The 23281-nt window shown below is 50.1% G+C and overlaps 1 protein-coding gene and 1 long non-coding RNA gene across 3 annotated transcripts; one reads left to right on the top strand and one right to left on the bottom strand.

Annotated features, from left to right (window-relative positions):
* The first annotated feature begins 226 nt into the window (after positions 1-226).
* Positions 227-3545, top strand: LOC121343700. The gene is made up of 2 exons (XR_005953733.1): positions 227-386; positions 787-3545. It is a non-coding gene; the product is annotated as an uncharacterized LOC121343700 (long non-coding RNA).
* Positions 3546-5731: 2186 nt separating this feature from the next.
* Positions 5732-23047, bottom strand: GOLM2 (golgi membrane protein 2). Of its 2 annotated transcripts, XM_041419107.1 has the most exons (10): positions 22398-23047; positions 16743-16797; positions 15681-15783; positions 14583-14673; positions 13586-13730; positions 13280-13360; positions 12842-12940; positions 12071-12244; positions 9199-9366; positions 5732-6004 (listed from the first exon to the last, which is right to left on the bottom strand). In XM_041419107.1, exons 1-10 carry the CDS (start codon positions 22722-22724, stop codon positions 5931-5933), a joined length of 1317 nt encoding a protein of 438 aa, XP_041275041.1. In that variant the 5' UTR covers positions 22725-23047; the 3' UTR covers positions 5732-5930. The 2 variants fall into 2 exon arrangements, with proteins under 2 accessions (XP_041275041.1, XP_041275042.1); XM_041419108.1 differs by lacking the exon at positions 9199-9366.
* Positions 23048-23281: the final 234 nt, after the last annotated feature.

Raw genomic sequence — 23281 nt, forward strand, 5'->3', positions numbered from 1 at the left:
GCCGAGCCCGTCCCGCTGCCCCCGGGGCCGCTGACAGGCGCGTCCAGCGCTGCCGCCCCGGCGGCGACAACACCGGCAGCAACAGGCGCGTCCTGCGCGGGACCCGCGCGGGCGCTCAGTCGCCATTTCCCGCCTACCGACCCGCTGCACCGCACCGAGGGACCCGGATGGCAGCGGGGCCGCCGCGCAGGCGCGCCCGGCCGGGGGAGGGGGCCGGGCCGGGGCAGGCCGGGAAGGAGGGAACGGGGCCTGGCGCGGCGGCGGCGGTGCCGGAGCCGCCGGGAGAGGGACCGGCAGCGGTGCCCAGCGCCCGCGGTGCTCGGCGGAGGAGGCGCGGTCGCTCCGGTGCCCTGGCGCCGGGCAGGGCCGAGGCGCCGGGCCGGGAGGTGAGGGGAGAAGGGAGAGGGGGAGCTCTGAGGGGACCGCGGGGGCGCGAGCGGGAGCGAGTCCCGGCCGTGCCCGCGGCTCCCGGCCCTGCCCGCGGCTCCCGGCCCTTCCGGCGCTCCCCGGGAGCAGCGGCAGCGCCGGCAGGACTCGCCGCGGACGGACGGACGGACGGACGGACGGGCGGACGGCGCAGCCCCCGCCGGCCGCCCCTTCCCGCGCTCCCCCGGGCACCGCCGGCCGCTCCCCGGTCCCGGCCCGGCCGGCTCGCCCTCCGTCCCATTCCCGAAGCGTAGGGCAGGCTGGCTTGCGGTTTCGGTTGCTGTTTTAAGTCGCCTGTGGAGTGTGTTGTGAAGTTTTATTTCCGCTTTCTCTTTTTTTTTTTTTTTTTTTTTTTTCTAGGCAGCCTCTTTGTGTGGGAAATGCTGAGGATGCTGCGTGCTTTATTATTTGAAGAGCTTAATGAAGCAGCTTGGCCATCTCTTGCAGTATAGGAGCATGTAGTGAGGTTACATTTCTCATCTCAGTGCTACTGAACTTGGGTATCTTAATTTTTCTCTTGATGATCACTTCTACTGACCAGTCTTGGTAACAGAAATCAGTTCTCGGGTTCAGCTGTGTTGTGACAGGATAACATCTCAAGGTACTGCCCAGAGTGGAAGGTTTTTACAGGAGTATCTGGCATCCTCTAATTTAGCAGTGAAGAAACTTACACGGGTGTTGTGTTTCCTGGTACCTGTTGACTCCCTGCTTGGCTTTTGAACGTGGATCAGATTATAGAAGTCCCAGCTCTCTAGTCACCTAAAATATTTATTGGCTTGTTAAAGAGAAGAACATCTGCTGCTGTGAAGCCAAGATTTGTTTTAGAATTGTCACTGGACTCTACTAGTCTGTCTGGACACTATAAAGCTAATTTTACCATAGAAAAGAGGTAGTAGAAACAGTGGAAACTCATTCAGAACAGGGAACCATATTCCTTTAGAATTCCATTCAAGTATTTCTTGTGAATATTTTGTGAATGATCAGCTGTGAAAAAGGTTAGTTTGGGCATGTTGGAGCCTCATTAAGATGCTTTGGCAGTCCCTGAGGAGGAACCTGTATGGCAGGATAACTGTGTGATGTCTCACACTGTTGCCCCAAAAGGACAGTCGCTGATACTTAGAAAGTGGGAGTTTTGGGAAATGGTGGGTGGAAATACCCTCTCAAGCCATGTAATTAAAATGAAACGAGCGGCCAGAGGAGCTGATCCAGCAAGATTCAAAACAAGCAGGTATTTGTGTGAGCACCAGCACGGCCAAAAACACTGACAAGAGATTAAACATGTGACTCAGGTTCAAACTGATCTTTATTGCAATGAGAACTGCCCTTTTCTGTGTAACAGGATATCAAAATTTGCTTTTCACAGTGCCTTGTGCTCTCCTGGAGTTCCCTGGTGCTGAATTAGGGAGAAAGGGCTGGACTGGCAGGAAAGGGAATATGGCAAATCATCTTGCTGATGGTGTTGCTGTGCAGGGAGGAGTTCAGAGGTCCCAGGGGGACACGGAGCACAGCCTCAGCTCTCTGTGGGCAGTGTGAAAACCCTGTGTTGGCACACGGGGCCTTCAGAGCTCGGAGTGTGTGTGTTTGGGCCAAAGAACAGGCTGAGCTGGCAGCAGTGGGCTTCCCCTGGCCAGAGGATCTGGGCTCCTGAGACAGTCAAGGAGCACGTTTGCTTCACAGAGACACTGGAGGGGAAATGTGCACTTGTCAGAGCACTGCCCATTCCTGCAGTGGGATCCCAGCTGCTCCTTGAAGGCTGTTCCTCCGAGTTTAGGATTTCCTCCCAGCTCTGTCCCCTGAGCCTTGCAGAGCCCTTAGCTCTGTGTTTATGCACCATATAAAGTGATGTGCTCCAGAGTGAGCAGAGCTCATGTGGGGCAGGTTTTTGCAGCATCTGCAGCTCAGGGCTGGGTGGGGTTTATTCCAGTTCCACTTTCAGTTTAACTTCTGGCACTTCTCAGCAAATTCAGGAGTCTTCTTTGGGTTTGTATGTTACTATTGCCCATTTGCAGTGTTTGCTGTCCCTGTTGCCTTTCTGAAGGGGATCAGTTCCACGGGATTGGTGGCCAGAGCTGAGAGAAGCAGCTCCCAGGCTGTGCTGCTGCTCCGTCCCCGGCGTCTGGCAGCCAGTCTGTCCAGCAGCAGCTCCAGACTCGCTGTTCTCACTGCAGACACTCCAGCTGACAGCAGCAGGGATTCATCTGCCCCCAAACCCCGCAGGAACACACGGGAATGAGCCTTGTGTTTGATCTGGCACAGTGCAGCACTGGAGAGTGGCGTGAGGCGTTCCTCCAGGGATGCAAATGCACTGCCACCAGCAGTGAAACCCAGCTTTGGGAAGCTGAACTGTAGATTATCCATCCCAGTAATCCCAGTGTGGCTACACAGGGTTGCACATGGGTCGAGGAATTGGAGTATTATGGTTTCTATGTTGGCATAAAAATGTTCAGGCATAAATATCATTACTCTGTTTCTGGCTGGCTTGAAAATTCCACTGCTCTCTCATAAATAGAGTGAGAGATGGCCCCGGTTGGTTTTGTGGGTTTGTTTTCCTGTTTTATTTAAACTACAGAAATCTGGTCTCGGTGCTGGAGCCAGCTGGAACAGCAGGACACTGCTCCTCCTTATAGTGCCTAATCTCACATTTTCTAGTTCATTGCAGTAAGATTTGATCCTGTCAACTGTTTTGGTCTGTCTCCTCAAGGAAGGGTCCCAGGTTACTTCAGCTGGTTACTGAAAGCTCCGTGTATCTCCTGGAGCAGGGATTGCAGCTGACATTTATAGCACGTGGAAATTCTCCTTAATAGGGATAAAGGAGAAAGTTTTCAGATAGGGAATTTCTTCAGAGATGTGTGTGTACAGGGAAATGGGTCCTGCTGAGAGCTCAGGACCTCCAAAACCACCACATGAATAAGCATTGTTCAGTCCAGTGTGCAAACTGTAAACAGAGGTAGTAAACAGATTTACAGAGAAGAAAACCTTTTGTACTTTCTGTATGGACTACTGCAGGACACTCACTCACCAGCTCTTCTGTCCTGCAGGCTTTGGATTTCCCACCATTGCTGGGTTTGCATATATGAAAATGTAAAATGATAGCATTTAATAAAATCCACAAACCGTTATCTCGTGTCTGTTTGTTTCCTGTCACTTCAAAGTATCTTTAGCTCTTCGTGGCTATTAAAATGCTGAAAAATACGAGGGTTTGTTTCATCCAGAACTGGGTTTGACCTTTTGGCAACATCCTACCCATCAGTTTGGTTTTCCTCATTTTGAAATTAAAATGGGCTCACCAGTGATTCTTTGTTTTTCTGGGATCCATGTGACTTCGGGAAAGCTTTGGCAGAGTCTGTTTGCTGAAAACCTCCAAAACTGGGCAGCTAGGACTGGCTGGAGTAACTGGAGTTCCTTCTCTGGCTGTTGGGTGGAGGTGCCTGCATTTCTGACACTGCCTGAACTCATCCCTCAGCTTGGCAGTCGAATTTCAGCTCCCTGCTCCTTGTTTGCAATGCATTGCCACGTGGATCCAGAGGGATTTAGAACTGGAGCCTCAGACCCAGGACTGGCTGTGCTGCTGGGGCTACCTGGGTGTACTGGTTAAAACGTGGGCTGGCCGTGGTGGGAAGAGGCTTTGTTGGATTTGTGCTGTGGGCCCGGGATGTGAGAGCCAGTTTGATTCCCAGTCTCGCTGGGTGCTGAGGGAAGCAGCTGCTCGAGATCTGTCAGCGTTGTCTGTGCTGCCATTGCCATGGCAACGGGAGCCGGCTCCACACAAATGGCACGGGCATTTTCAAAACAAACCCGAGCTGGTTTCTCACTCTCCTCAGTGCTGGGAGCCCGGGGGGCGCTGCACAGCCCGGCTGCAGACACAGCTGTGAGCCCACGACTCTGCACCTCCTGCTTGGAGAGGTGCTCCTTCATCATCTTGGTGGCCTGGACCCTCATCAGTAGCCCCTTCTCTTTCCTGAGCTGTGGAGCCCAGAAATAAACACAGTGCTCTAGGTGTAGCTGCACAAGGGTGAAGCAGAGTAAGCACTTGGATGGAAAGAGGAAAAAATAGAAAACATGGACTGCAAGAAAAAGAAAAGGCAGAGGAGGAGAAACATGAAGCAACCCACCTTCAGCACAGGAGCACAAGACAGGCTACTGTTGATGGGCAGGGAAGGGAAAAGCAGCTGAGGCTGTGTGTACAGAATGGTTTCATCACAACATGTCACAAGTAGCTCTCTGTTTAGGGGTCTCCCCAGGCTGTGCTGTAGGATGCTGCACTACTTTGGAGACAGTAGCACTGAGCTGGACTTCCACTTTTTACATGCGAAACTGGGGGAAATTCTTTTTGCCATTGACACTGGAAATAATAATAAACTGTCTTAAAAACCCATAACATAATTGTACAAGCATTGAACTTTATTTAAGAGGTTGGCTGAGCTGGCAAGGAGCAAACCTGACCCATTACTTCAGCCCAGCACCAGAGCACGGGGATGAGTTCAATCACCCTCACCAGGGCCATCAACCTGTGTCCACAGGAGCCCTTGGGGGAGCAGGGGGGACAATCCCCCTCATTCCCACCACTGCAGAGCAATGGAATCATCTCCACAGGATACAGAAAAGGGTCTGACTTACAGATCTGCTGGAGAAAACCAAACGGTGGGATGTGCTGGGTGTTCAGGATCAGGGCATGGAACTGGAAATGAACTGGAGTGGCTGGAGTGGGATGGACACTCTGGGACAGCACACCAGCACCCACAGTGTTCACCTGGGCTAGGGCTGGTCCTTCCATTGAGGGGCTGACACAGCTGCTGGAGACACGTCTCTCACTGACACACCCTCTTTAACACAAAGATTTCCTACAAGCTGCAAATTATTTGTATCACCTTTTAAGTCAAGCTATTAGTTGCACAACTTTTTTGGGATGTATGGAATTATTCAAGTCCTACTACAGATTTGCAGCTCTAGCTATGAGATGTGGTCACTGTACAGGAGTTCAGGGGGGTGTGGTGCTGGGCTGCAGTGAGGAAGGAGCAGTTAATGAACCATTCAGTTCCCAGTCCATCTGACATTCCATTCTCACTGCTGTACAAACCCCAGCACTCGGGAGCAGCAGCTCTGCCACACAGGTGGGACTGTAGAAAAGGAGTTCTTGGCTGTACATGGCTTCCACAGTGGCTTTGTTACATCAGGTACAAACTGTACAAGTTCTCCAGGTTCCAAGTGTTCTAAGTGGCAGAAACAGTTCAGCCTGCGTTTATAGACTGGGTTTAAGTGTAGAGATTATTACAGGTAAGGACCAGGCTGAGTAACCAGCTCCATGTAACAGCAAAGATGTGGGTTTAATACAACCTGCAACAGTACAAATATGTACATATGTACAGAGGGGGTCCTCTCCTCCTGCTGCTGAGCGCTCTCGGCACTTGATCCTCAGCTTCCCTGGAAGCAGGAAACACTGGAGTGAAACAGGTCCAGTTGTGCAGCACCTCAGGTTCCTGGGTTGAGCTCTCTGTGCCCGGGGCCTACAGGACCCCCTCGCTGAGGCGGGACTTGCTGTAGTCCCCCAGGTCATTCTGCAGGTCTCGCTCCTCGTCATCTGCAATTACAGATTGTCATTAGATCACAATTAAAATGCTCAGATCAGATCTGATGTGGTATCACTGAAAAAATACCGAAGTACAGTTCCCGGGACATGCTGCTAAAGGGCACAGCCCTGAGCTGGCCAGGGCTGGTGACGGGATGTGTCCAGCCCAGCTGTCAGTGCTCCAGGGGGATCTCCACCTCACAGACTGCCTGACTGCAGACCCTGCAGCACTGTCACACCAGCTGCTGGCTTGGAGACTGCCTACCAAGCTTTCAAACTCCACCACTAAACCCAGCTCTTGCTCAAAGTCCCACGCCCAGAGCTGACACCATTCACAGAGGGTGGGAAGCTCAGGGATCAGCACAGGGAAGTCACTGGCACCCCTTCCTTACCAGGGGCCTCCTTCCCTCAAAAAGTGAAAAACCCTACAACTTCCAGTTGTTCCAACTAATAAGCTTTTCCTGCACCTCAGAGCTATTCCTTTCTATCAGGAAAGACTCTTGTTCACAGCAAAGGAAATCCAAGTTGAGCTGCCTGGAACTCTCCACACCTTCACACCCAGCACCCCGGGAGCCAGGCAGGGGCCTGAGGGGCTGCCCCAGCAGCCAAAGGCAGGAGTTCACCTGCAGGACACAGGTTTGTTCAGTAAGAAAGTGCCACCACAGCACCTGGACGTCCTGGAGTTACTCCCCCTCCACCATCCAGCCACCACTAACAGACATTTTAGAAGCTGCCACCTTCAAACACCCCCTTGCCCTTCCGCAGGGGAGGAACCAGGCTGGGTGCTGCCCTGCCCCAAGAACATCCCCCAGTTTGGCCATTTCCCCTGGATAATTTCAATCTAAGCCTGCACATTCCTAGAGGCAGGAGAAACCATGTGGAATCCAGTGGCTTTGTGGCACATGCCACAGCTTTGTTCAGCCTGATGCAGACCCGGGCGATGTTTACCTGACAGTTTTTAGATAGAAATTCTTGTTCCTTTTTTCCCCTCCCTAAACAATTATAACCACCCTCCCTTCAACCCCCCCATTCTGGCCTCTCCTGCCCTGCAGACAAATCAGTATAAAGCCTGAAGCAGCCACTCTTTCTGGAATACTGCCCCTGGAAGCTCCACCAGCCACACTTAAATCACAGCTCAAGCCAACACGACAAGTTATTAAGGAACAACAGAACAAAGCTTGGGAAATGTGGTTTGAGGTAGCAACACATCTGCTCAGACCATCCCGCAGGAAGAAGCTTCCAGAAGTCACCCTTTAACCCTAACCACCAGCTCTTAATCCAGTCTGTCTATACAGAGACAAAGAGGGGTTCATCAGGAGAAGGACCTTTCCCAACTTCAAATCCCAAGCCACCAGAGCAGGGACCTTGCAGGGACCCCACCTGGAAGGGAAATGTTTGATGGGGTCATTGTCAGTCAGAGCTGTTTTTTCAAATACCACTCACACTGCAAGTTACACAAGCCCAGTCTCTGGGGTTTCACATTTTCCCACCACTTAGAGCTGCACCACGCCCACTCTTTCCCAAGTGGCACTGGGGAATGCTGCCCTTGTCACTGCAGCTGTTCATGGCACCCCTGCTGCCTGAGCTCCCCCGTGAAGGCCCCACAGCCAGGTACTCACACGGATGGAGCAGCACAGAGGGGCAATGAGAGCTCTGTGGGATGGGGACAGGGACAGGGACAGGGTGCTGCATCCCTGCACCGCGTGGCAGCCACCTACGGTCTGGCTCTGCTGCCAGAGAACAAGGGAAGGACAAGAGGAAACGGCCCCGGCCGTGCCAGGGGAAGGTCAGGCTGGATATTGGGAACATTTCTTCACAGCAAGGCTTGTCCAGAGCACCCAGGCTGAGCGAGGCAGATGGCACCAGCAGCACAGACTCAGCTGCAGTTACAAGCTCCAGAGCTGCATCCCGAAGCCCAGGTGAGGAACTACTGCAGCAAGGAGCTGGACCCACTGAGGGCTCGGGGACACACAGGAGACCCTGCACTCCCTGCCCACAGCAGCCCAGCACCATCAGGAGCATGGCTCCCATGGCCCCAGCACGGACAGGAAAGTGCCACAGGAAGGGACATTTGCTGCTGGACCAGGCTGCTCTGCATGCCCCTGTGCCCTTGTGCAGCTGCCAGCCCAGGGACCACCGGCCAGAGGGGCAGGTGTGACACCAAGCCCCCTACGAGTCCTGAGCACAAGGGGCACACATCAGGCTGCAGCTGGAGCAGCACTGCAGTTCATTAGCAAGTTAATCAATGGTCACAGGTTCTGGTCCATCCTATTCCTCTACTTGTGCACGAGTTTCAAACTGGCAGCCCAGCACAGCCTGCTGACACTGCACTTAGCTGCATGCTCACACAGTCAGCTGCTTTCTACTGGCTTTGCCCATTCATTTTGCTTAGATGCCAATTAAATACGGTGCCTGAAAAACCTCCAGCTAAAAACTTACTAACTTATATAACTTATAATATTATGAGGGTCAAAATCAAGGAACCTGTAGGGTTTTTGTCCCATTTCCTATTTTTTCCCCCTCTTTATTTTACACTTCCATTTAACTGGAAATAATCTCTATGTTTACCCAACATTCTCGCCCTACAGACATGCAGGTCTGTCCCAAGTATCCCCCGAGAGCTGGATGGAGAAGGCAGACAAGGCAGGCAGAGGCAAGCGAGGGAGGCGATGCAGGAGCTGCATGCAGGACAGGGAATGGCCATGCACACACAGGTGTTAGGCAGCACTGGATCAGGAGCTCTGGGGTGGGTTAGCAGAACACCACAAGCCTGTTGAATCTGTGTATAATGCACAAAAGTGACACCTGGAATCACCACCCGAGGCCTCACTGCTCACCAGCTCCAGGCAGGTGTGACAAGAGCAGGAGTTGAACCACTTCATTCCTCTATTTGACAATTTAGGAATGTCAAGGCCCAAAGCCCACCCAGCCAGGGGCCAGAGCTGGGGGTTTGGCTAAAACCATCTCTGGAATTTAGAGTTTTTCTTTTCCTAGCAGGAGCTATAGACAACTGCAGTAAGGTGCCAAAACCCTGTCTCTCAAGACTTGCATTGTTGCTGCCCCACAGAGAGTGAGACCAAATTTCAAGCTTGTTTGTTCTGTCTGAGCAATTTGCGATCAGCTAAACCAGAGAGGCTTTACACAAATTCAACAAGGAATTCAGCATGGGTTTATCACAATGGGATGGAGGTAAGGCCCAAGCTCACCTTGGACGTCTTCTTCTCCACCATCACCATCCTCTTCCTCATTGTAAGCCAGCTCAGCCTGTTTGTCTGCCTCATACTCACCCACGTTCCCATCATCCCCATTATAATCTGCCAGTTTAGAACCCTGCTGCGGGTCCACAGGGGATTCATTCTCATCAAAGAACCGGCCTGTGGAGTAGGAAAGGAGTGAGTCAGCAGCAGAGAGGAAAGAAACAGGGAGATCCTGCACCAGAGCAGATCGCAGGTGGAGGCAGTCGGGGTCTGGGCTAGATCCAGCTGGAGAGAAAGGGGGGAGAAGGGAGAGGGCTGGGGCAGGGGTTGAACAAGGAGCACCTCCATGCAGGTGACACCTCTGTGTCACCCTCGTGGCACCTGACTGTCCCACACTCCTCTCTGCACAGGAAGGGCTGAGTGAGCGCCCAAACAGCTCCACCTCGGATTGCCCACAGGCACCAAGACAAGATTCCTCAAAAAGCACAAGAGCACTCACTCTTGGAAGGGTCAGTACCCACTTCAGCTGAGGCCTGGCATTTTGCACACCCTGGAGCTGCCCTAGTGCCCGGCAGTGCCTGCAGAGGGTGCCCTGCTGGCACAGGAGGGAGCCCAGCACAGGCCTGCCCTCACTGCTCAGCTTGGAAACTCTAGCTGGCTTTACACTGCTTCCCTAGCAAGCTTTAACCGTTTCCAAAATGTCCCAAATCCAGTATTTCCATCTCTCAACAGAAAATTAAGAGTGGTTTCAGATCCTGAAACAATGCATGAGAAAAACAGGAATCAGCTGGAAATACGGAATGAGCAGGCAATCACCCAGGCACACATGAGAGATTACTGGTGTGATGTCAGCTCAGAGCTGGTGTTTAATGGGATACAGGGAGATCTCCTCCAGCCCAGTGCTGGAGGGAAGCAGCTCTGAGTCTGCAGAGCTCACTGGCCTGGAAGACTGTGTATAAATGGGAAAAATGGGATTAAAGTGTGATACAATTCTTACACACTGGGCACCAAGGCTGTCAGGGCAGGTGATGATTCCCAGTACAAGCAGCTAATGGAGAAGTAAAACTGGAGAATGATTTCAACATCAGGATTAAAAATGGACAGATATAGATGTAAAATTATCCCCTAAAACAATGTGTATACAAAAACCAGGACAGAAGCAGTACCATCCTGCTTCTCTGTATGGGGGAAAAGCAGCAGAATCACACCTAGCACAGCTCAAATGCCCAGGGTCACCAGTTTCAGGTAATTTCATAAAACAAGCAAGAAAAACACCCATGATCTGTTTAGAAATCCAAAGTTCCATACATTAATCATGCCTGTTCATGTCTAATGGAATGATTCCGTGGGTATTTTTGACACTGCATTATATACAAAACCCAGGCAGGACAGTGGGATTTGCACTGGTTAAACCCAAACTAAGACAAGGGCATGTACCCAACTTCCAGCAGAACCAGCCCATGGATAGCCAGAGACACTGTGACAAACAAGCACTGAATGGATTGAAGTTGACAGAAGGAAAGGTTGAAGTTGATGAAGAGATCCCAGGAAATGCAGCAGGCCCACAAAGGCTACAGACTGAGCTCAGGGAGCACAGTCAGTCTGGGGAGCCCACCCAGTGCCACCCTGCCATGGCAGGGACACCTCCTGCTGTCCCAGGGCGCTCCAGGCCCCGTCCAACCTGCCCTTGGACACCTCCAGGGATCCAGGGGTAGCCACAGCTGCTCTGGGAATTCCATCCCAGCCTTTGTGACCCTCAGAGGAAACAATCCCTTCCCAATCTGCCCTCCATCCCTGCCCTCTGGCAGTGGGAGCCATTCCCTGTGTCCTGTCCCTCCATCCCGTGTCCCAGTCCCTCTCCAGCTCTCCTGGAGCCCCTTTAGGAACTCTAAGGTCTCCCCAGACTCTTCTCTCCTCCAGGCTGAACAGTCCCACTCTGCACCCTCTGCCTCACAGCCCTCAGTCACCAACAGCAGCCAGGCCCCTGCCCACGTGAGAGCTGCAGAGCTGTGTCACAGCTGGGCTCCTCCATACCAGGGGTGAGTTTGTCACCAGTGGACCTCTCTGAACAGCCACTGACCATCAGGACAGACCCTTACACAAACCTGGAACAGCTATTTCCTTCCGTGATAAAGTCTCTCCCTCACTGCACCGTTAAAACCTACAACCAGAGTTATTCCAAATATGAAGGAGCAAAGGGAAGAGACTAACTGAGGACAATTCCTGACTCTCAGGTACGCCCTCACAGCCCACAGTGGAGACATTTCCTTCCCAGCTCCAACTACCCCCTATCATTTAATCTGTGACCAGGGAAGAGAGACAGCCCATTAACAAATTAGAAGCTTTCTCACTCCAGAAGTTTCTTCCAGAAGCTGCTTTGATAAAACAACAAGCCTTGCACACCTCAGGATACACAGAGTGGAAGCCAGGCCTGCCCAGGTTCTGTGACAATTTGTAATACACTTGTCCCTGCTCCATCACAAAGTTCTATGAGTGATATTGAAACAACCAAAGTTTTTTCACTTTTGACTGAATTCCTACGATGTTGTCCAAAAAGTGTACTGAAGTCAAGTAATAAAGTGAGTAACTCAGCATCCTGCATGTATCAAAGTTCTGACTTAACCAATTATCCATGCAGTAATTTCCAAAAACATCTTAAATTCCGATAAGGAAATAATTTTTTAAAATTAACTGAATGTACATGTGAAAAGTAACACATTAAAGCCTATGTTTTTTTCCAGGAACACATTATATTCCTTCTCAGGCTCCCTCTTCAAAGCCATCCTCTGCAATGGTCCCCTTTTTCCAGACAGGTACTTACACAGATAAAAAATGCAGGGATTTTTTTTCACATATTAAAGTGTGATATTGGCCAACTTACTTTGCTTAATCTTCTGCAAGTTGCTAACTCGGCTCTTTGGGATTTTTATCTGGTCTGGCTCAATCTTGTGCTCTTTCTGGGTTTCCACATTTTCTTCAAAATTCAAGTGCTGGAGAGAATTTGGAGGGATCTGCTTGGCAATGTCAGCGTTTCCATCACTGTCACTGGGCAAACCTGCAACGTTGGAATGGGAAGTTACACTCAGAATTTTAGCAGGACAGGACTGGAACAAGCCACCTGCAGTGCAGCCATCACCTGATATTCTCTGACCTTAAAGTGACTTGATCAGGCACAGGGTTCATTTTCTTTGGGTTTGTCTCTCTTCTAACTGCAATTCCTCCAAACCCTTTCACTGCAAGACTTCAAGTTCTCACATCCTAAACCTTCCCCATGCCACCTCAAGTGAGCTGCTCCCAGGGACAGGAGGACACTGGGCAGGTGACAGGAACATCTGATTGTGGCTACCAAGAGATCAACAACCAACCCTCAGGGGGTGGTGCAGCCCTAATTAGTACCCTAAGGAGGAACACTCATTGAAATTTCTCTGTCCACTTGAAGCATTTATCTTTCAAGCTTCTAACTCTAATTTAGTTGTCATTGGTCAAAAGGGTCAGAAATTATTGGTTTAGAGGGTACAAGAAGAGATCATACAATAGCAGCCCAAGTGCCTCAGCCAGGTAAAAATGCAGCCTTGGATCCTACAGGAATTTATCCCTGGTTTTCTTCTTGTAACCAAAATGTTGCCTCGTCACCTGCTAACAGGAATGTTACCTGGTGCCAGGTTTGGAGCATGGGGCTGTTCGGTTGGAAGATTGATAACAGGCTGATGACCTTCACTTTTAGGAGCTGAAATAAGTGGCCTCTTTAAAGCTAAAACAGAACACAGGGACAAAAGCATTAACATGAAACAAACACACTATTTACCTGGTCTTGCTCTAACAATCCTGTAAACTCCTGGTTTTTTTATCATTTCCTTAATGAAAATATAAAAGGTAAGATTCCAGGAGGGCCATTATCCAAAACATTCCATTCTGAGAATTCAAACCTCTAAGGCACAGTAGAAATGATCTGACTTTACATTCCACTTGAATTTTATTACCACAGAGAGATTTTAAAAGTCTGCACTCACTGTGAAACACATGGTGTTCACACACAACATCTACACCACCAAGACCCAAATGTGAAAGAATGAAGAGTATTTCTCCTAACCAGTGGGAGTATCTTCAGCTTTAGCAGGGTCATTATCTTCTATTTCAGGCATGCCTGCATCTCCTCCTGCTTTGATTTTCTCTGCAAGACAAGAAAAGGATATTCTGCCTTACTAACCCTTCAGCCTGAACTGTGAATTTCCCTCTTGTGGAAGGCTCTAATTTAGAACAATCAGTGCAGCTAATCAATGTACCTGAGCCAAACAATTCCTTCTTCTGCTTCAGAGAAATGCACAGTCTGGAGGCTGGCAAAGGATGCAACCCAACTGGCCCATTCTCTACCACAAATGCCCAAAAAAGAAAATACCTTTGCCATTTGCAACGTGTTCTGAAGGCTCCTCATTCTTCACTATGTCTTTATCTTCCACCCCTCCAACAGTCTCAGGTATTGCCTGGTCACCATTGCTGGGGCTGACTGCAGTGTCTTTACTAGACTGAATTTTTTGTGTGGCCTGTTAGAAAAAATAAGGAGACAACATTAAACACTTCCCTGGAAATTACAAAATAAACATCCTCAAATTCGAGCTTACTTTGGGTCAGCAGAACTGCATTTATGAATTCAGTGATCACCAAAGCAAAGAGCAGAGCACTCTATGCACAAAGCTGTCCCTGGGGACCTGGAAACACAACTGGACAGAAAATGTTCAGCACAGCACAGCTGCAGGACATTTCTACTGCCATACACGGGTGTTAAGCACAACAAGAACAGGTTAAGGTAAGCCTTAAGCCTCAGGTCAGAGCCTTGAAACAATTCTGGACTGTAAGAAAAGATGTGACAAACTTGCTCTCGGTCTGCCCTATTACTTGAGATGTTCATAGATGAAGTAAGGAAACAAAATTTAAGCATCTGTTTGCAGGAAAGAGGCCCAAATTCTACTGGCAGCCTGCTTGATGTAATCACACCCTTGATACCATTCCAGTACCATCACAATTTGCATCACATTAGCACCTCAGGCCTCAGCAGAGCTCAGGCTCCCTCTGCAGTAACGTGGGTAAGGCTGTGAGAACACAGATCCCACCCTGGAGAGCTCAACAGAGATATCCATGTTACAGGCAACAACTGAAATCCTCAGCAATGACATCATGGAGCAAGGCTGGAGCACAGCAAAGAATTTGGCCTCAGCTTCCAGCTCAGTCCACTGAGTGAGACAGTAGGCAGATTTCTTACACTAACACTCACTTAGGGCTGCTCAGGGGGATCCTGAACACAAATTTAGGGAAGAAATGTCCCAGGCCTCGACATCTCTGAGGCAAACAGCAGGCTTTGGGCTCTTCTCGTTCAACACAAACTTTTTTGGTATTACCTTTTGTTCCCGAGCAATTTGGTCCATTAATTTCTTGATATTCTCTTCATGCTGCAGTCTCATTTCCTTGATCTGCTGCCCACACTGCAAGCTTGAGGAGAAACACACCATTAGTTACACTTCATTTGTTGGATCTGCTCTCCCACAAATAAAATAAGGGGAAAAATATGAAGTGGCACAGAAAGCCAGACCTGAGATATAACCAGAATAGTCTGTCCAAGAAGTCTGTCCTGGCATGTATATGGGGTGGGACTTAATACAGTAAGAAAGCAGAGCTGGAAAAAAAATAGGCACAGAGCCGAAAAACCAGTAAAATGAAGAGAATGGCCTTGAATATACTTCCTCCAGAAGCTGGAATGCAACCAAAAGGTCAAGCTGCACAGTTAATCTGTCCACAAATATTAATTCTGCTGGGAAAGTAATGTGTCTCTCCTGGCTGTCAACAGAGAAGGTGCACGAGTGCCACTATCAGTTACTGCTCCCAACTCAAATAACACCATCTGAATACACAGCCAGCTGCCCCACAAGCCACGACATCAGCCCAATCACCAAAACTCCCATGTCCCACAAACTCTCAGCACAGTACAGAACTTTATGTATGTAAAAGTTTCAAACACTTTCTCAAGTCTTCCTCACTCCTCAAAGCAGGAGTATTTGTTCTCCCTGTTTCTCTATCATCAGCTGAAAGGGCTGAAGTCAACTTAAAATTTTAATCTACACAAGGTGCTTTCAGCTGAAACAAACGAAACTACACCGCTAGAAAGGGAGCAATTAGCAATGCTGGTGACACAGGACTTGTCCTTTAGACTCCTTCATGTGTTAATGAGCTAAATCTCCATGTTATAAAAAATACATTGACTTAAAAATGCAAAACAATTCCACTAAGTCAAGATTTTCCTTAGCTCCTATCTCACGCTGGGAGAAGGACTACAACACCACAAAGAACTTGAAAGTCAAACAGTTAGCTCAGGTGCATCACCAAGTGAGCACGCTCGCGTTTGACAATCAGCAGACACGAGATTAATTAGCACTTTTTAGTAAATCCAGGTCCCCCTCACACACACCAGCGTGCAGCTACCACCACTCCTGAGGACATACCTGTCATACTCCAGCCTCCTCGTCAGGTACGTGTTGTTCTTCTTGTACTCGTGCAGCTGATCTTCCTGGCGGATGAACTCCTGCCGCAACTCTGCCAGTTGTTCTGGGCAAAAGAGCACAACCAGCATGAATACAGAAAGGTAAGAAAAAATGCCCCATGGCAGACACAATTTCCAATATTGCTAAGTAAGAAATTGCTCAACTTCCGTGCCTAGACATACTTTAAAGATTCTTAAACCGATTTGAAGAAGATGCCACTTTACTCACGCATGCCAGATGGCAGCATGAGTTAGAGACAAATTCCTCTGACACCATGCCAATCTCCCTAAGTGTTTCTGCACCTTAGCACTCAGAAACCTTGCACAACGCTGTATCACTTATCTGCTGGAAATGTCCGTAACTTCCTGAACAGTTCTGTCACTCTGAGTAACATGGAAGTGCTGCCAGCTTACTCCAGGCAGGATGCTCAAACACTGTTTGTGGCAGTGAGTGTACAAAAGGAGGCACCTTCCCGCTAACCGTGAAGCCAGCACGGATTTCCTGTCTTCACAATGCTCTAGAAGTTCTCCCTGCTCCTCAGGCTAGGAATAATGAAGCTCTGTACTATTTTAAGCTGCAGCTACACAGATACAGGCAGAGCCCATGTGTGTTGTGTGCAGGCATGTTCAGATCTCATCACGTTCTGGCTCGCTCTGAATACAGCAACACCCCAGGCATTATAATCATGTCTGTACAGAACTGCAAATATGCATCCTGGACCTTTTCTAACTCAGCAGTGTTTCTGATCAAACTCTACTAAACTCATGTTTGGCCATGGAAATGATCCTACTGTCTTGTAACTCAGCAGTGCCAGAACACACATCCTTTCTGCAGCAAAGTGAGAGCCAGCTCTGCACCTACCCACACCAGGTAACAAACACAATGAGATTTTACATGATGAGAAACGTGGAATTATGAGTTCCAGCATCACCACATCCTTCATTTATACTGCATTCTGCAGCACCTGGGCAGTTAAAATGCACAGCTTCAGCCTGCCAAATGAGCTGGCCATGAATCCCTCACCCTTTAGCCGATGTATGTCTGCCATCTGATACGAGATGTTGTTCTGCAGCTTCATCTGGAAGGAAGAAAAGGTTGGATCAATACAGGTGATAAATACAGCAGGTTGGGGAGGGTTTGGGCTGTGAACACTCAGGTGTGTCTGTTTGCTTGGTGAAGCCAACATATGGAGAGGATTATCAGAGTGACGTGCACTAAGTTCCTGTAAATCTAAGAAATGTGTATTTAGTGAGTTTAAGTGACATCACCAAACTAAACATTGTGTTCAGCCTTTGCTAACAAAGGCTTAAATTTTAATTCCAGAACATATTTATATCAAAAAACTAGATTGTCTCGACTAAAATAAACATGCTGCATCCTGATATTGCAAGAGGGACAGTAAACAGCCAATGTCAAAGCACAGGTAGATAAAAATAAATACAGCATCAACAGCAAAACCAATTGTTACCTAAGATATATGATACAATAGAATTGCTATATTTAAATAGATCTTTTATGTGTTGCTATCTAACATCCTAACACACATTTTATTTTGAGAGGGAATCTCACACCAGTAAACAACAACAGCTTTTAATTTGGCATTTTTAGTAAGGAAAAAAAATAGTTACAATAAGTAAGAAATGTACACAAAGTCCTGAAGTAAAGATGCTTTGTTTTGTCATTACATAAAGAAAAAAAAAAAAAAACCAGCAGGAACTAACAGAAAGATTAAGGTGTGGAATATTCTGCAAAAGCAGGTAAAAATCCCTGCCTGCCCTCAGGCTGTGGCTGTTCTTCTTGCAGTTTCACAGTGATACAAAGGGTAACTGCAGGAAGGTGCTGAGCAGGGCTGTCACGCGTGGGTGACAAGGTCAGCATCACCTCTGGGAACAGCACACTGCAGTGCCAGCACAGCCACTCAGCCAGGACATGGTGGGACATACACGGGGACACACCTGGACACAGGGGCTGTTTCAGTTCCCCCCATAGTCCCTGAAGTGTCTGTGTCAGTCACACCTCTGTTTCCTGCCAAAAAACCCCAAAACACCACTGCCCTGCCTTTAGGACTTCCTCCCTGCACCTGAGCCTTCCCTTTTATCAAATTCTTCATTCTTTAAATGTATTTCCCACCGTGGTTTTGTGTTACAAGAGGCACTGTGAGCAGGCTGATCCCTTTGTCCCGTTGGGTATGATCAGGCATTCCTGCCTTGGCACTCCAGCCGTGCAGGAACTGCAGAGATGGTGCTTTCCTGCAGCACAGGGCATCCCACAGCTCCGGGCACACAGCAGAGCTTCCTTGGGCAGCAGAGCTTCTGTGCCAGCCTGCAGGATCCTGAAGAAGGGCACATGGAGCACAGGCAAATCCTGACCCATGCCCAAAACAAAAGCCAAGAGGTTCTAGGGCCTGGAGAGGCACCACCACAGCTCCCACCTATGGCAGGACACAGCGCCACTTCACAAGGCTTCTCCCAAAAAAAAAAAAAAAAAAAAAAGCAAGCAGAACTCTCAAATTCTAGGGACAGAGCAGAAAAACCAGTAAAATAAACAAAATGGCCTTGAACATATTTCTTCCAAACCCTGAAACATAACCAAAAAGTCCAGCTCCACAGGTAATGTGTCAGCATTTATCAATTCCACCAGGAACGTGATCTTTAGGTAACCTGAGCCCTCTGACCACAGTGCTCTGAAAGAGGGACAAAATTACTCCCCACAGGGATACTCAAGGAGCCTCCTGGCACGTCAGAGCCACGTTTGTCTCATGCTCTGCCCACCGAGGCATTCAAGGCCCCCTTACAGGATGCACAAAGCAACATCTCATCAGGGCCAGCCTGGGTAGGACTTGTAGAGCTTCACTTCAAATGCACAACTGGCCCTGCAGTGGGGACACTCAGGGAAGGGGACACACAGGGAAGGGGACACTCAGGGAAGCAGAAGACACAAGTCACCACCACAAGTCACTCTCCATGCACTGGGCACCCACCATGCCAGCTCCCCCTCCAACAGGGGACAGGGGAGCAGGTACACCCAGAGATTTGTTGGGTGAGTGAACAAGTATCTCCCCCTCTTGCAAAACTACAGGCAACAATCGTATTTTCCTATATTCCACTCTGATGCAGGTGTTCCCCAGAACCCAATAAATCTATGAACAAAGGAGATCCTGGGAAGTAGCGGGGTCTTTTTTCAGATCTATGAGAATTCCTCACACACAAACCCTTCCCACTGGCTCTTGCTTATCCCATAACCATGTGCCTGGCTGGGGGAGCTGCTGTCTGTGAGCAGGAGCTGCATGGCAATGTGCAGCACTTTTATCACACAATCTTTCCTTTTGGTGATTTTGAGTTTCAGAGAGAAGTGACAGAATTTATATCCAAACCAGCTCAGCTGACAGCAAATGTCCCTCATCTGAAGGACAGAAAAGGAGGAAGCTTTTTTATGATTCATGGGATCTGTTCCACCTACACATGCAAAACCCACAATCCATGAGCCATGGCACAGGTCCAGCTCTTCCTGGGCCCTGTCCTCCTTCGGTCTAGACCTGTTTGTATTGCTGAGCTCTCAGGGCCTTTCCAAGCACTTGGGATGGAGAAAATAAACCCTCTGCAGCCCAATGAGCCCTGCACAGGAAAAAAACCCACCAGAAATCCTATGCATGGTCATGTGGCAACCCTCCAGCGAATCCTGACTTGTGAATCTTGCCATGTAACAACTCCACGTTGCTGCTGTCAAGCTACAGCTTTGCAAACTGAGGAGTTACCACGTTTTGGCAACAAAGAACAGAGCCAGCTGCTGCTGGGGATGTTTGACTGAGCAGTTCATCCCGAGCACTTCTGGGCAGCAGGTGAGGGCAGGGCAGTGTTCCACAGCTGGCAGGGCCAGCAGCAGGTATGGAATGAGAGGTGCTCCTGCCAGTCCCACGTTTCACTGCGCTCACGGCAAACGGATGCGCTAAGCCGTGGAAAAACCCCAAAACCCAAGGGCATGCTGCCAAAAACCCACGGAATACTCAGGGAGCTGGTGCTACCTGTGCATGCAGCACCTGCCCAAACTCCAAGGTAGGCATTACCCCTGCTTGCCTCTCACAGGGCGCTTCGTAAGAGAACTCCTTGTTTGTTCCAAGGTCCAACAGACCCTCAGGAGCTCACGGCAGGAGGGGAGAATTCCCAAGAATTCATGTTTTCCTGTTTCTTTTTAAACACAAGACACTGGGTCACACTCGCGTAGTTGCTCCCAAAAGCAAACAACACCCTGGTGCAGTGTGACTGGCTCGTTCCACAAGCAGGGGACAGAGGGGAGAGCCAAGGCTTTGGCCTTGACTCCAGAAATCCCTGAGCCAAGAGGAGGCTGCTGCAGAAACTGGAGTTGCCTCAGCACTGGGAAAGGAACTTGATTTATGTGACCACAAGGCAAAGAACCTCAGCTGAGGACAAAGGAGCACAAAGCAGAACTGACACTGAGACTCTTCAAATGAGTTTTCCTTAAAATGAGACTGAATTTGCTGAACTTGATACCAGTGTTGGGGTTTTATTTCAGCTCCTGCATTTCACAAACAGACTAAGATCACAGGTAAGGAGCAGTTTGGTCAGACAGATTTGTCAAATTCTATTTTGAGAGGAAAAAAATTATCATTCAAGTCTTTTTTGGTCAGACACTTTATGTCTGCTACTGTTTCCTTGTGACAGACTTTTATTCCCTAAAACAAAGCTTCATTCTCTACTCTCAGAGAAGCAGTGGTCCTTAAAAGGAGTCACTTAAAGGGTTTTAGAAAAAAAATAAACATTGTTGCCACTGAGAAAAGACAGTGGCTTACACGGGAGGAAAAAAGGCCAGCCACTGGCTTTTGATAAAATCCTGCTCTTCTGGCCTCTCAGGGCACTCTGAACATTTTGAACACAAGAGAGAGGATGTTCAAAAGCTACGAGCTCACACGGCCTTAAGTGGCAGCTTCTGGAACAAAGGAGGAAGGCACACCGCACACACCACAGGCAATTAACACTAAATTTGATTTGGGAGGTTTACTGGGCAGGCTTGTCTTGCTGCCCTCTGGCTCTGCCCGGTGCAGTGTCACACTCAGAGTGTCCAAAGGCCAGGCAGATGGCAGGGAACAGCAGAGGGGTGGGCAGGCAGGGGCAGCCAGCAGCAGCTCCAGTAACCAGTGCTGCACCGCCCAGCTCAGAGCTACATCTCCTCCCGCAGCGTCCTACAGGAACACACCACAGATTTCCAAAAGAATACCAGTTCCTTGCATTAACAGCACCCCTTGTCATGGAGCCCAGGAACTGATCCCAGAATCCCTGAGGCTGGAAAAGCCCTCCCAGACCATCCAGCCCAACTTGTGCCTGATCCCCACCTTGTCACTGCCCAGAGCACTGAGTGCCACATCCAGGAATTCCCTGGACAACACCCCCAGGGATGGGCACTCCAACCCTCCCTGGGCAGTTCCAGTGCCTGAGCAGCCCTTCCAGGAAGAAATCCTTCCTCACCTGTGCCTGACAGCTTACCTGAATCCTGCCAGGGGAGTTTTACACCCACAGGCACTGACACTAACACACCAAAGCAGCTGACTGCCCTTCTGCAGACAGAAGGGGAAGTATCTTGGCTAAACCCCAACTGCTTTAGAATCCCTGAATCACTGAGGCTGGAAAACACCTTTAAGATCATGGAGTCCATATCATATCCAATTGGAATTTTTATTGCAGTCTAAGAAGAGACAGAAATTAAAAAGATGTTTGCTGAACACACAAAGGGCTTAATTTTAATGGTTCAGTAGGAAACATTAATACAAACTTAATCAGTTTGAGGGAATCTAACTCTGGAATGTGACGTGTACATATTCAGCTTTTTCTGTGACAACTCAATGCATTTTCTGAGGCTGCTCATCCAGTGTGCAATAAGAAAGGGCCAGAAAAACAAACCTAGCCAGAATAAACCTAGAGAGTGTGGCATTTCCATAAATCCCGCTGTGAGAACAGTTCAATGTTCAATGAGCAGAGAGATGACCTGCATGCAAATACATCCCACATGCCCCCCGAGCAGGACTTGCGTGCTGAGCCCCGTGAACTTCCCACTTCAGGAAGCACAACAGCGAAAGTTGAACCATTCACTCATATTCCACAACAAAAGAAATCCCCAGGCCACCCCCACTGAAAGGGCCAGCTGAATTTTCAATGAGCTTGGCTTCTCCAAGCCAAGGAAAATGACACGTTAGTCAGCAGCGGGGTTGTTTGAGTTTTTTTCGCTCAAGTACACGCTGGCAGCATAAAAATCAGAGTGTGCTGTACCAGGCATTCCAAGAGGCAAGCTCAGGGTGCTACTGAACACCACACTGGTTTAATTTCCCTTGAAACTGTAGGTTTTTTATCTGGTTTCTTGAACAATCACAAAAGATCAAATATTCTCAGCAGAGACAGCTAAAAAGCAGTAAGTAAATTTGAAACAGCCACCTGGAAAGGAGCGATCTCTCGGGATTTTCATTGTTCACACACACACACACACACACTGGACATCTTCAGCTCTTTTTGGGGACGTTTTCAGTAAACAGAGAGCGCTGCAGTTGTCCCAGCAGCACCAAACCTGAGCCTCGGGGGGCTGCGGGGACACCTCGGGCAGGCGAGCACAGGCAGTGCCCCGGGCTGAGCCGCCCCGCGGGGCACGGGACCCCCCGCCGCCCGCTGCCCTTACCTTGCCGTCCTCGCACCTCTTCACCTGGCCGTCCCTGGCCTGCAGCTGGCTGCTCAGGTGGCTGTAGTCCGCCTCCTTCTGCTCCAGCTGCTTCCTGTGCGAGTCCACCTTGCCCAGCAGGTCCGAGTTGCGCCGCTCCAGGCGGCCCCGCGCCACCTCGGTGCGCTGGGCCTGGCTCTGCAGCTCGGCCAGCTCCTCCCGCAGCAGGGCCTGCCGCGACGCCGCGTTCCAGCAGTGGAAGGCGAGCACGGCGATCACGGCCAGCAGCGCCACGAGCACCAGCGAGGGCAGGCGGCCGCCCCGGCGGTTCGCCCCGAACCCCACCATGGGGGAGGCCGAGGGCGGCGGCTTCAGGCGCAGCGGGGAAGGCGCTCAGGGGGCCCTGAGCGTGCGGGGGGATGTGAGGGGAAGGGGGTAATCCTGAGGGGGGGGAAGAGGGAATGACCCGGGGGGAACTGGGGGGTCCGCGGGGAGGGGGGGATGAGGTGGGGGAGCTGAGAGAAGGGAAGAGGCCCTGAGGGCAGCGGGGTAGGGGAGGAGGGAGAGAACGGCGGCAGGGAAGAGCTCGAGGCAGCGGGCGGTGTCCGGCAGAGCTAGGGCCGTGCCGGTGCCGGTCCCAGCCCCAGCCGAGCCGCCGCCGGGCCGTGAGGGACCCCCTCGCGGCTCTCGCGAGAGGAGCCCGCGGAGCGATCGCGAGAGCCGGGTCCCGCCTGCCCTGAGGTGGCGGGTGGCAGCGCTGCGCGGAGCGGTCGCCTTAAGGGACATTAAAAACGTCGCCGTGTCACACCGTGCCCTGCGCGGGGAAACGCTTCGCAGTCACCATCCAACCTGGCCTTGAACACTGCCAGGGATCCAGGGGCAGCCACAGCTGCTCTGGGCACCCT

This window comes from Onychostruthus taczanowskii, unplaced genomic scaffold, assembly GCF_017590055.1.
Source record: "Onychostruthus taczanowskii isolate IOZ18803 unplaced genomic scaffold, ASM1759005v1 scaffold6, whole genome shotgun sequence".
NCBI lineage: Eukaryota > Metazoa > Chordata > Aves > Passeriformes > Passeridae > Onychostruthus > Onychostruthus taczanowskii.

Bases quoted from the DNA above. Each gene is read 5' to 3' on its own strand.
- GOLM2 (XM_041419107.1), bottom strand. From the start codon at position 22,724: ATGGTGGGGTTCGGGGCGAACCGCCGGGGCGGCCGCCTGCCCTCGCTG. The intron at 16,798-22,397 runs GTAAGGGCAGCG...TCTTCCTTCCAG, and splicing joins AGAGGTGCGAGGACGGCAAG to ATGAAGCTGCAGAACAACAT. The intron at 12,941-13,279 runs GTTAGGAGAAAT...GTTCTGTTTTAG, and splicing joins AGCTGAAGATACTCCCACTG to CTTTAAAGAGGCCACTTATT.